This window comes from Plasmodium inui, assembly GCF_000524495.1.
Source record: "Plasmodium inui San Antonio 1 unplaced genomic scaffold supercont1.10, whole genome shotgun sequence".
Taxonomy (NCBI): domain Eukaryota; phylum Apicomplexa; class Aconoidasida; order Haemosporida; family Plasmodiidae; genus Plasmodium; species Plasmodium inui.
The window spans coordinates 260636-270192 of NW_008481844.1; the positions used below are offsets into that span (position 1 = coordinate 260636).

The following is a 9557-nucleotide window of genomic DNA, read 5'->3' on the forward strand; positions in this document are numbered from 1 at the left end:
CTTTCTGGTTGCACTTCAGGGTTCCCTTCTGGGTTCCTTTCTGGTTGCACTTCAGGGTTCCCTTCTGGGTTCCTTTCTGGTTGCACTTCAGGGTTTACTTCAGGCCGCACTTCTTGTCGCACCTCTGGACGCACGTCCGCCTTGCCTTTGATGAGGACGGCGCAGTTGAGCTTGTCCCGGAAGGGGACGCGAAAGTCCGCGCTCCGGTGTCTGAACTCACGGTGCATCTTAAAGAAATCCTTCATTGCGATTTCCTTAGACCCGATGGTTTTCTTATAGGGGAGAAGCATACCCAGATCCCACAGATCAAACTTCTGCTCCTGTAGTAGCTTCGCAAGGGCACAAAGCTGAATGGTCCCCGCCGAATTCTTCCTCTGGAAACCTGTAAGGCTCGTGTAAATAGAACCCACCGTGCACCCAATCTCTCCTGCAACTAAAATATCATCACACCATAACTCGACGGAATGCATACATACATTCTTGTAGGTAACTTCTTTTTCAAAAATCCTCTTGAATTCCTTTTGCACAAATGGGTAGACCCAATTCTGCCCATGTTTCTCCACAATACCCTGGAGGACTCCATCGAAATCTCTGTCCACGGTGATGTCGTAACCTTTACATTTCTTTTTTACCTTTTTCGATATGTGTATTTCACTGGGGTGCATACAAGATCGGATGAAGTGTATCTTCGGGATTAATAGGCATTCCCTGACCATTTTCATTTGATTGTTTTCCACTTTATATACCTTCTGTTTGGTCGCCACGGGGATGAAGCCCTCGTAGAGAAGTTGGCTGATGAATGAACCATCACAGTGAACACACCATGTGTTTTCGTGTTCGTAGTTCTCCTCAATTAGAAGGTCTACGATTTTTTTTATATTATGATATGGAGTCAGGAGGGGGTAGAAATGAAGGCAGTTGTTGTTTCTGATCAGGTTGTATATTTTTGCCAACGCCTCTGGTTCTTCCCTTGATAGGCGCTCTATAATTAGGCTGATGTTTATATCGTCGTCCAGGGTGAGTGCTTGAGGCTCGGCTTCTTCTTCCTCCTTCGGGTGTTCATTCAGATGGGTTGATTTTATTTCCCCTGGGTTGGCTTCCCCCTGGTTTTCCTCTTCCACGGGGTAGTCCCCCTTCTGCGTGGTCCCCTCATCCCCCGCGCCTTCTACTTTGGCGCTGCTACTTCCCAGACTATCACAGGTACTCATTCCTTTGTGGAGAGTTAATGTCGTTATTTTTTCTTTTTCTTCTTTTTTTTTCCTTCTTTATTTTTGCAAGAGGGGGGTTCGCTTTTTCTCCCTAACGTTATGTACACCTATATAATATACACATTTAGGTGGGGGGGAAGGGTCCATCACGCTTCGCTTTAGTGTCATCAGAGGAGCGGTGCGTCCTTCGGCCGTTTGGGGGGTAGTGTGGTAAAGAGAGGGGAAAAAAGGTAAAAAAGGAGAAAAATGGAAGAAAAACGAAAAGAAGGAGAAAAAACGAAAAAAGGAAAAAAAAAAGATTAACTAAGTGGCCTACCTAGCATGTTATAAGCAGGGTAGATTTTCTCATTTGTTTTTTTTTTTTCTTTTCTTTCGCCTTGCTTCTCCTTTTTGCACCAAGTATTCGCCCTTTTTTTTCTTTTGCTGTCCGTTGCGCGGGCGCTAGGTGTACCGGCGTATGCGTTGGTGGGCTCCTCCAGCCGCAAGCCGCTAAGTGTTGACGCGACTGCAGTTTACACGTGGAGCAGCGCCAAACGGCGTTAAGTCACCCGAGCGGACTGCACAAAGCGGACACCTTTTGCTGTTCGTGGGAGGCGAAAAGGAAAAGAAAAAAGGATTAACCAAACGATCGCAGGTTATTCCACCAAAATGCACAGTCTCCATATGGAACTTGCCACGGGGGCTTCCGTGGAGATGCCCCATTTTGTGTGCTATCCCTCTCGGCTGTTGTCTCCCCCTCTTTGGACAGAAAAAGGAGGAGGAACGCCGCTGACTGGGATGAACGAAAAGAAAAGTTAGAGCTCCCGCGGGGTAAGTTCACAGTTTCGAAAAAGCCGAACGTAAACAAATGGTAAAAAAATAATAACGAAAAATGGCATATAGAGGGGTGTGGGGAGGGACTACCCACTTAGCTTCCGACGCGCGCGAAGAGCGAGGTAGACAACCAAGTAAGCGACCTGCACGGCCATGCTGACGAGATTAGAATACACAAAGCCATAAATGTCTAGCTGAAGGATAAACGTCAAGAGAAGCCCCAGGGGTTGCATGAAGAAGAGGAAATTTAAAAGGGTGAAGGTAGATATCTCCTCCTGTAGGCTGAGACCCTTTATAATGCTATTGAGTAAAGAGGCTAAGACTTCTAAAAAAAGCTCCAGAGAGAGGACAAAAATGATCCCTTTTAATTTGTTCTGTATGTTCACATCGGTGAAAACGAAGGGTATGATCTGATCTCGATAGAGGTAAACTGCGAGCAGGAGAAGGGAGAGGAATGTCCACATGAGGAGAAAGGCAAGCACTATGTCGAGTAGGGTTATTACGATTCTGTTTCTGCGTCTGTTTCTGCGTCTGTTTCTGCTTCTTTTTCTGCGAGGTTTTAATTCACACAGGATGTGCTTTTCTGGGTAATGAGGAACCATTGGAGGGGTTCCTTTTCCGTGTTCGTCTTTCTTCCTTTGTGCGTCATGGTGCCCCCACTCATTGGGATCGCTGAGCAGGGGCTCCATTCCACAGCTGTGAGGTGTTCCATGTGGTTTGGTTTTCCTATCCATTGGGCTCCCTTTGTTTTTCCTGTCCATTCGGCTCGGTCTGCTTTGGGTGCTCCCTCTGCTCTGGCTGATCCGCATTTGTGTTTCCTTCCCCCCGCGCGAGGAGGCATAAATCCCGATCAGTTTGCTAAGAACGATGCCATACGAAGTGGACACGTAATACACCAAGTTGAGAATGTTATTAATTTGAACGAAGGTTGCCACGGAGGTTGGACTGAGGTAGGTGGCCTCGAAGAGCTGAAACTCGAAGGAGAAGATTTCGAAGAATATATTTTTTATGTTTGTGCGCGTCGTTTTTATGAATCCCCTCTTTCGGTCGTCGTCTGATGGTTTGTGGAAAAAGAGGAAGGTGAGGTTGTGTATTCTTCGGTCGGCGCCGTGAAGGGGGTGGTGCGGGTCTTCACAAGTCCCGCTGTGTGACTCGCGGTGTGTATCGACGCATGCTCCGTTCTGTGATCCGTTGAGTGCCCCGCTGTCTGTGTCGTCTTCACATTCGGCCCCGCTCGTCTCATTGGTCTCCTCATCGGTATCCTCTTCCCTATCCTCTTCCTCATCCTCTTGGTCCGCTTCCCCCACCTCGACGTAGTGGTCACCGCTGAGTAAAACCTCCTCCGCGCACGATGCCAACTGGTGGGCCCCTCTCGGCGAAGAGACACATCTAGCCAAGTGGATCCTCAAAAAGTACACGACGCAGAAGAAGTTAAAAACATTGGTGAGCAGCAGCGACAGACACGCCCCGACATATTTCATGTCTAAAGAAAATACAAAGACGTAGCTAAAAAAATTCAACAAAATGAAAGAGACAAAAGAAGAGAACAAGCTGGGATAAATGTAATTATGGAGAATCAAATAGCGTCGAGTGGACTCATAAACAAATTGAGGGAAAAACGAAATAAGCAATATTTGCAGCGACGAGCAGAACACTTGGACCATCTGCACGTGCTGACAAGGTGTACGCGCAATATCGACTCCGATACCGACGCCGCTTTCAACGACGCCACCAACATCCGCGTAGAGGTAACTTAAAAAAAGGAGAAACAGAATCTTGGCTAAGAAAAAGACGACCAACACTTTGGCGAAGAAAAAATAAAAGGTGTAATATGCTATGTTTAAATACAGTAAGGATAGATCTGAGTTGGCCATGCCGATGGAAAAGCTACAAAAGTAATCCAAGCTGCTACCCACTCCATCCACTACTGCATTGAGTAGCGTAATCACTGACACCGCTACTCCGAACCCTCCTATCTCTTCATAGGTACACGAATTGGACACATACAGATTCAGACAAATAAAAAATGAGGTGGTGATGACGTAAGATATCATCGTTTGAAATGACTTCGAGAGGACTTCGTCGCACAGGAGACTCATCGTTTTGGAGAAGCTACTGAACAGGGTTCTTCGTCCTTCTAGTTTTGATCTTCGTTTTGGTCTCTTCCTCGGGGGGATTTTACTTCCTGTTCTTCCGCTATCCTCTTGCACGTTGTCTGCGTCTGGGTGGGGCCTCTCTACCTTGGCTGCCACCTCGAAACACGGCCGAGGGGTACGCGCAGTGGGAGACCCCAGTTGGAAGTAATTCCCCTCAGCAGCACGCGCGTCATCGATGAGGAGATTATCAAACATAGGAGAAACATCACTCTCCAGGATGTGCAAATGATCAGGAGAGTATCCATACATGGGCGTCGCTGTGGAGACAGTCATAGGGGTGGCAGTTCCGCAGGCAAAGTTAAATGCATTATCGGGAAGGTGTCGAACTGACTCGTCCACGTGAAGAAACTGGACATTTTGCCTCTGTGCTACTTCAGCGTTTCGATGGGAGGTATTCTTGCTAATGTAACCTAACATGTCGAAGGGGGACATTTCATTCCGATCTGTAACGCCTCTTTTGGAGGACTTGTCTGGCGACTCCTCCTTCTGCAGAGGGGTCATTTCCACATCTTCGTAGTCACTCAAATTTGGGATGAAACTACTCGGGGGGTTAGCGACGTCGGAGTCGTCCCTAAGACTAGGTGGATGGCCTATAAGTGAAAGGATGCACCGACGATGGGGGCATTTCTTTTTGTATTTCCGCCTCTGTCTCTGTTTCTCTTTCTTTTTCTCTTTCTGTCCCTCTTTCTCTTTCTGTCCCTCTTTCTCTTTCTGTCCCTCTTTCTGTTTGTGTGTGTTTATTCACTTCTCCGTTGGGTGCACCCTTTGGTGTATCACCTCATGGGGATATGTCTCCGCCAACGACTGCTCATTTACCTGCGCTGGAATTTCGCATCGTTTCATCAGATCGACGGGATTTCCCCCCGCCTCTTTCGCTCTGGTCATTCATTTGGGGAGATTGGGCCACTACTCAGGGGAAAAAGCTGCGAGGGGGTGGTACTCTGTTCACCCGTTGCTACCCTTTGTGGTATCCTCATTTGGGCTCCTCTTCTAACACCCCAAGTGAAGTAAGAACCTTCATCTGAGTGGTTGCCCCTTCCACTCTCCTAACTGTTCCGGTGATGGAAATGTCAGCAGGAAAGGTAACGTCAGGGATGGGCTTTTCTTTCTTCATAAGAAAATGACACTCATGAGAATGGCCTTTCTATAACGTTTTCTTTTTTTGGAAGTGGCTTCCATGGCCTTCCCCCGTTTTGCCTATGCCTGCACCTCGATCGGAGAGGCCAAAAGGCGGGGGAGAGTCCCTTCGATTGGCCTTACGTGGGGGGATCGTTCAGTCCGTGGGCGCAGCGTGGAATTAAAAGGCACAATCGGAGGGTAGAAGCGGCACGTATGAGTATCACGCAGGATCACACCACATAGCATCATCACGTAGAGTCAGACGCGAGGAAAAGGGAGCCTCCGGTTTAGCGCCCCCACAGATGTGCACATTGCTTTGCAAGCGAAATGCAGCTCGATCGTATCGAAGGGGACTTGCTCAAATTTAGGAACCCCGGTGGGAAAAAATTCCACGGGGAAGTACGGGCGCGTTACGGACGCATACGGGTACGTTGTTCCTGTACCCCGTGGAACGCGATAAAATGGCCAAGGGGGGGGAAAGCAAAATGGAAACATCGGAAAGTGATCAAGATAAACCTTAATGGGGGGTCATATTGCTACATGTGTGGTAGGTGCAGCTAGCGAAAATTTAGGAAGAAGGACCTCCTTCATTTTCGCTTTGGAATTGGCGAATTGGCAGTTTAGAGTTCACCATTCGGGATAGCCGCTCCTCCATTCTGTGCGTTAGGAGTCCTGTCAACATTGGAACCCACTATATGGTTTATCATTTGTTCCCATTTTTGTTCCCACCCTGGCGGCTACTTTTGTTCCACTTTGGGGGTTACTTTTCCACCCTTTCGCAAGGCCCAGAAGAATCCTCCCAGAAGGGGTTGGTTCAAACGTGCAAGGTGAGGACTACCCACCTCCCTTCCTTTTCCTTTTTTTGCCCTTCACGTGAGGGGGGTGACATATTTTTATTTTTCCCCTGAAATGCCAGACAGTTTTGCACACATGGAGGAAACGACAGAGAAGGAAAAAAAACGTGATGAGATGGCAGAACATGCTCCTCTTTATCTCCACGTCGACACATGCACAATTTGGTCTCAGTTTATTTTCCCCCCTTTCGTTTCCGTTGTGTCGGCTAGTCGGGTTTCCTTCATATCATTCAGTTTTCTTTCCTGCACTTAAGCGTGTGAGGCTCCTTATTGGCGTCGCAAAGAAAAGAAAGAAAAAAAAACACACCATAACGAGTTTAAATTGTGCCGATTATTTAGCCTACACGGTAGGGGAGCAACATGGAAGGTATACTGCGCACAGTAGAGTGTTACTCACCACGTCATGAAGGCACCCCTCTTGCGGGTCAACTTCCCTTTGTCGGGTCAAGCGGCGCAGAACTGAATTATGCCTCCCCTGTTTGTACCCAAGGGGAAAAGGTCCCTCACAACTGACGCGCATAAGGTGTTCCTTTAATGGGGACGCACTTGGAGTGGTGTTCCCCCGCACAGTGAAAATCGACCGGTGAGCAAACTTAAAGGCGTTGACCGAGACGTTGCCCTACGGTTGGCATGGTTACCATGGCTGCCATCGTCGCTATGGTCCCTATGGTCACGGTCCCTGACAGAGTCACATTCCATCCCTCCGCATAAAGGCGCACTAAAATTGCGCCACTTGCTGACTGCCCCAATTGGAGCCTCTGTGGCCGAAACGGTTTAGAGAGGTTCCTCCATTTACGGGGCGAAGATAACCCTGCGCTGTTAAACCTTCTCCTCATAAGTAAAGGAAAAAAAAAAAGGCTTGAAGAGAAACCGTCACAGGAACAGATTCGTGCATAACTGAGTGTTTGACGAACCAGTGGGCATATTTTCAAGGGAACACTGTAAGGGGGGGGGGGGAATCGTTTTGGCTTAAAAGAATCAAATAAAATAAAAAATAAGGAAATAAAAAGGCTATCACCTTTTTTACAGCCCTATCAGCCTAAACAATCAGATAGCGGTTCGCCAATTTCTCTGTAAAAGATGAAAGGGGACAGAAGCCAAAGCACAGTCGGTCTATGTGAAGGACGTGAATGGAGATGAGCGATACGAAGAGGAGCAATACGCAGATGAGAAATACGCAGATGAGCAATACGCAGATGAGCAATACGCAGATGAGCAATACGCAGATGAGCAATACGGGGATGAGCAATACGCAGATGAGCAATACGCAGATGAGCAATACGCGGATGAGCAATACGCAGAGCAGGTCAATACGGCTCCGTCTAATTTTCCCCAAATGGAAGACTGGGTGTATGTTGAAAGGAGGCGAGGGAGCAGGAGGAAGAAGTGCGAAAGGGTGAGCAATCATGCGGGGCGTCGCAGCGGGCACAGCAGCTATGGCATCGATGGTACCAATCGGAGCAATGGCAGCGATGGGCCCTTCACAGAGCACCCACCCATAGACCAAGAGAAGCAAGCGGAAAAGACATTCAGCGAAGTAAAAAAGGTCATGACCTGCTTACAAAAAAGTGACTTCTTTGAAAACTTCCACGAACAATTTGTGGAAGCAGTGGATAAGGCGAATGTGCACATAAAATGCGCCATCTGCCTGGGCCTCGGTTCTTTAGCGGACCCAAATTGGAACAACAAAAAGGCTTGTCTGTACCAGCTGGGATTTGTGCTACTCCTTAGGAGGATCTACAATGTAGAGAAGGTTTACATTTATGACCCTAAAATTGGGGAAGTGGACCGGCTTGTTTGTGGCCACTTCGACATAGAGGTGTTGTCCTGTTGTGAGGAGGAGGCACCAGAAGTGGAGGGACTCATAGTGGAACCACCCATAGTCAAACCACCCATCGAGCTAACCAGTGCTACATCTCCAGAGGGGAAGAAAGACGATAAGACGAGCCACACCATTGCAAAACCAAGTGCGCAAGAACGGACGCTGGTGTTCATGCCCCACTGCGATGTCAGTCTGTATAGCCAAGTCATGCACAATATATATAGGAATGAAAAACTCAGTTATGCTAACGTCCACTTTTTGCTGACCCTGGAGAAGACCATTTTTCTGGGGAACTCATTTGATTACTACAGAGAGCGTGCCCACATGTACAGGCCTTTTGGAATACCTCCCTACGCCATTAGTATGTTAAGAAGTGGAAAAAAACTCCCGAAAAGTGCCACTCAAAGCAGTCTTAATCGATTAGTGCAGTTTTACAAAATGGAGCACTTCCTTTTTTACGTCCACAAGTATGCGCGGGAGGGGAAGTTCCCCTTTTTCGCTGAACACGTGTCCGCTTTTAACGACATGGCTATCATAACATTTGGTTCCATGCCGGACGGACTGAGCTTTTGGCTGGACGTGTGGGCGGATGTGACGTCTTGGCCGATGTGACTTCTGGACCGATGTGACCTCTGGTCGTCCCAGGTCAGATTGGGGGAAAGTAGCAAACGTAATGCGAGACTCGATCCATTTCAAATAAGTAGATTCTCTCCTCACAATTTTGGCAGAGCACCCCTGGTGATGTAGCCCCTTGGGGGAGAGACTCTGCAGTGGGTTGCCACCCAAATGGTGAAAAAAAAAAAAAAAATTACGAAAAAGTACTGCAGAGAAATATATCAAAGTTTAAAAAGATGGACATGTATATTTTCTTAAATTACAAAAAAAAAAAAAGAAAAATACGAACACGGGGGAAGGAAGATCCGTGGTGATAGGTGGAGGGACAGTTCATCCTCGGCAGGTATCTTGCCAGTAACGTCTCTTACTGGGCTGTTCCAATTGGCCACTCGCGTCGGCTATGCTACTTCGGAGCGGCCGCATCCGATGGACCACTGCAGGGGCGCGTCTCCTCCATTATGCTCCTCGGAATGCGCTTGCCATTCCACAGGCAAAAGTCTCCATTGTTCTGATTCGAACGCATCACCTTCCTCGTTCTTCTCTGTTTGCTGTCCACGCAGGGGCCCCACGGGGACCAGGGGCTGTACTGGCAGCTCACGTTATCGTCTTCCACCTTTCGACACAGGTAAAAGTTATTAACGGTGCATTTCCGAGGGACATAAGTGGTATCCCTCTTCGTCTGCTGAATGATCTCTTCGTTCGAAATGAAACCAGAAGCTCCAATTATTTTGAAGTCAGCATTGCTTTTCTCATTTTCATCATTGCATAGAACTGCCAACTCGTAATCTATAATGACTGACATGCTTTTGAATCCGATCTGTTCCGAATTATCACAGAGACGCTTCATCCACGAGGGGGTGACTTGGTTGCGCATGTTTACGTCCTTAATCTGCTGCAACTTGGACTGCACATTGCGCACGTCCTCTTCGTTGCACATGATGTATCCCCTGGGGCACCAGCAGCTAGCAGG

The 9557-nt window shown here is 47.9% G+C and overlaps 4 protein-coding genes across 4 annotated transcripts in view; 1 reads left to right on the forward strand and 3 right to left on the reverse strand.

Annotated features, from left to right (window-relative positions):
* The window catches only part of C922_02767 (hypothetical protein), a gene marked incomplete at both ends in the record, with an annotated part of 1761 nt that extends 553 nt beyond the window's left edge, over window positions 1–1208 (reverse strand). The window contains one exon of the mRNA XM_008818366.1: window positions 15–1208. Within this exon, the coding sequence (XP_008816588.1) occupies window positions 15–1208 (1194 nt within the window). The remainder of the gene's footprint in view (window positions 1–14) is intronic.
* Window positions 1209–2107: 899 nt separating this feature from the next.
* On the reverse strand, window positions 2108–5066 carry C922_02768 (hypothetical protein; the record flags this gene model as incomplete). The annotated part of the gene is made up of 2 exons (XM_008818367.1): window positions 2108–4767; window positions 4994–5066. 2 exons carry the CDS (start codon window positions 5064–5066, stop codon window positions 2108–2110), a joined length of 2733 nt encoding a protein of 910 aa, XP_008816589.1.
* A 2420-nt stretch (window positions 5067–7486) lies between these two features.
* C922_02769 (hypothetical protein) lies at window positions 7487–8719 on the forward strand (the record flags this gene model as incomplete). Its single annotated transcript, XM_008818368.1, has 2 exons — window positions 7487–8551; window positions 8618–8719. The coding sequence occupies 2 exons, from the start codon at window positions 7487–7489 to the stop codon at window positions 8717–8719; spliced, it is 1167 nt and encodes a 388-aa protein (XP_008816590.1).
* A 271-nt stretch (window positions 8720–8990) lies between these two features.
* On the reverse strand, window positions 8991–9524 carry C922_02770 (hypothetical protein; the record flags this gene model as incomplete). Its single annotated transcript, XM_008818369.1, has 1 exon — window positions 8991–9524. The coding sequence occupies one exon, from the start codon at window positions 9522–9524 to the stop codon at window positions 8991–8993; it is 534 nt and encodes a 177-aa protein (XP_008816591.1).
* Window positions 9525–9557: the final 33 nt, after the last annotated feature.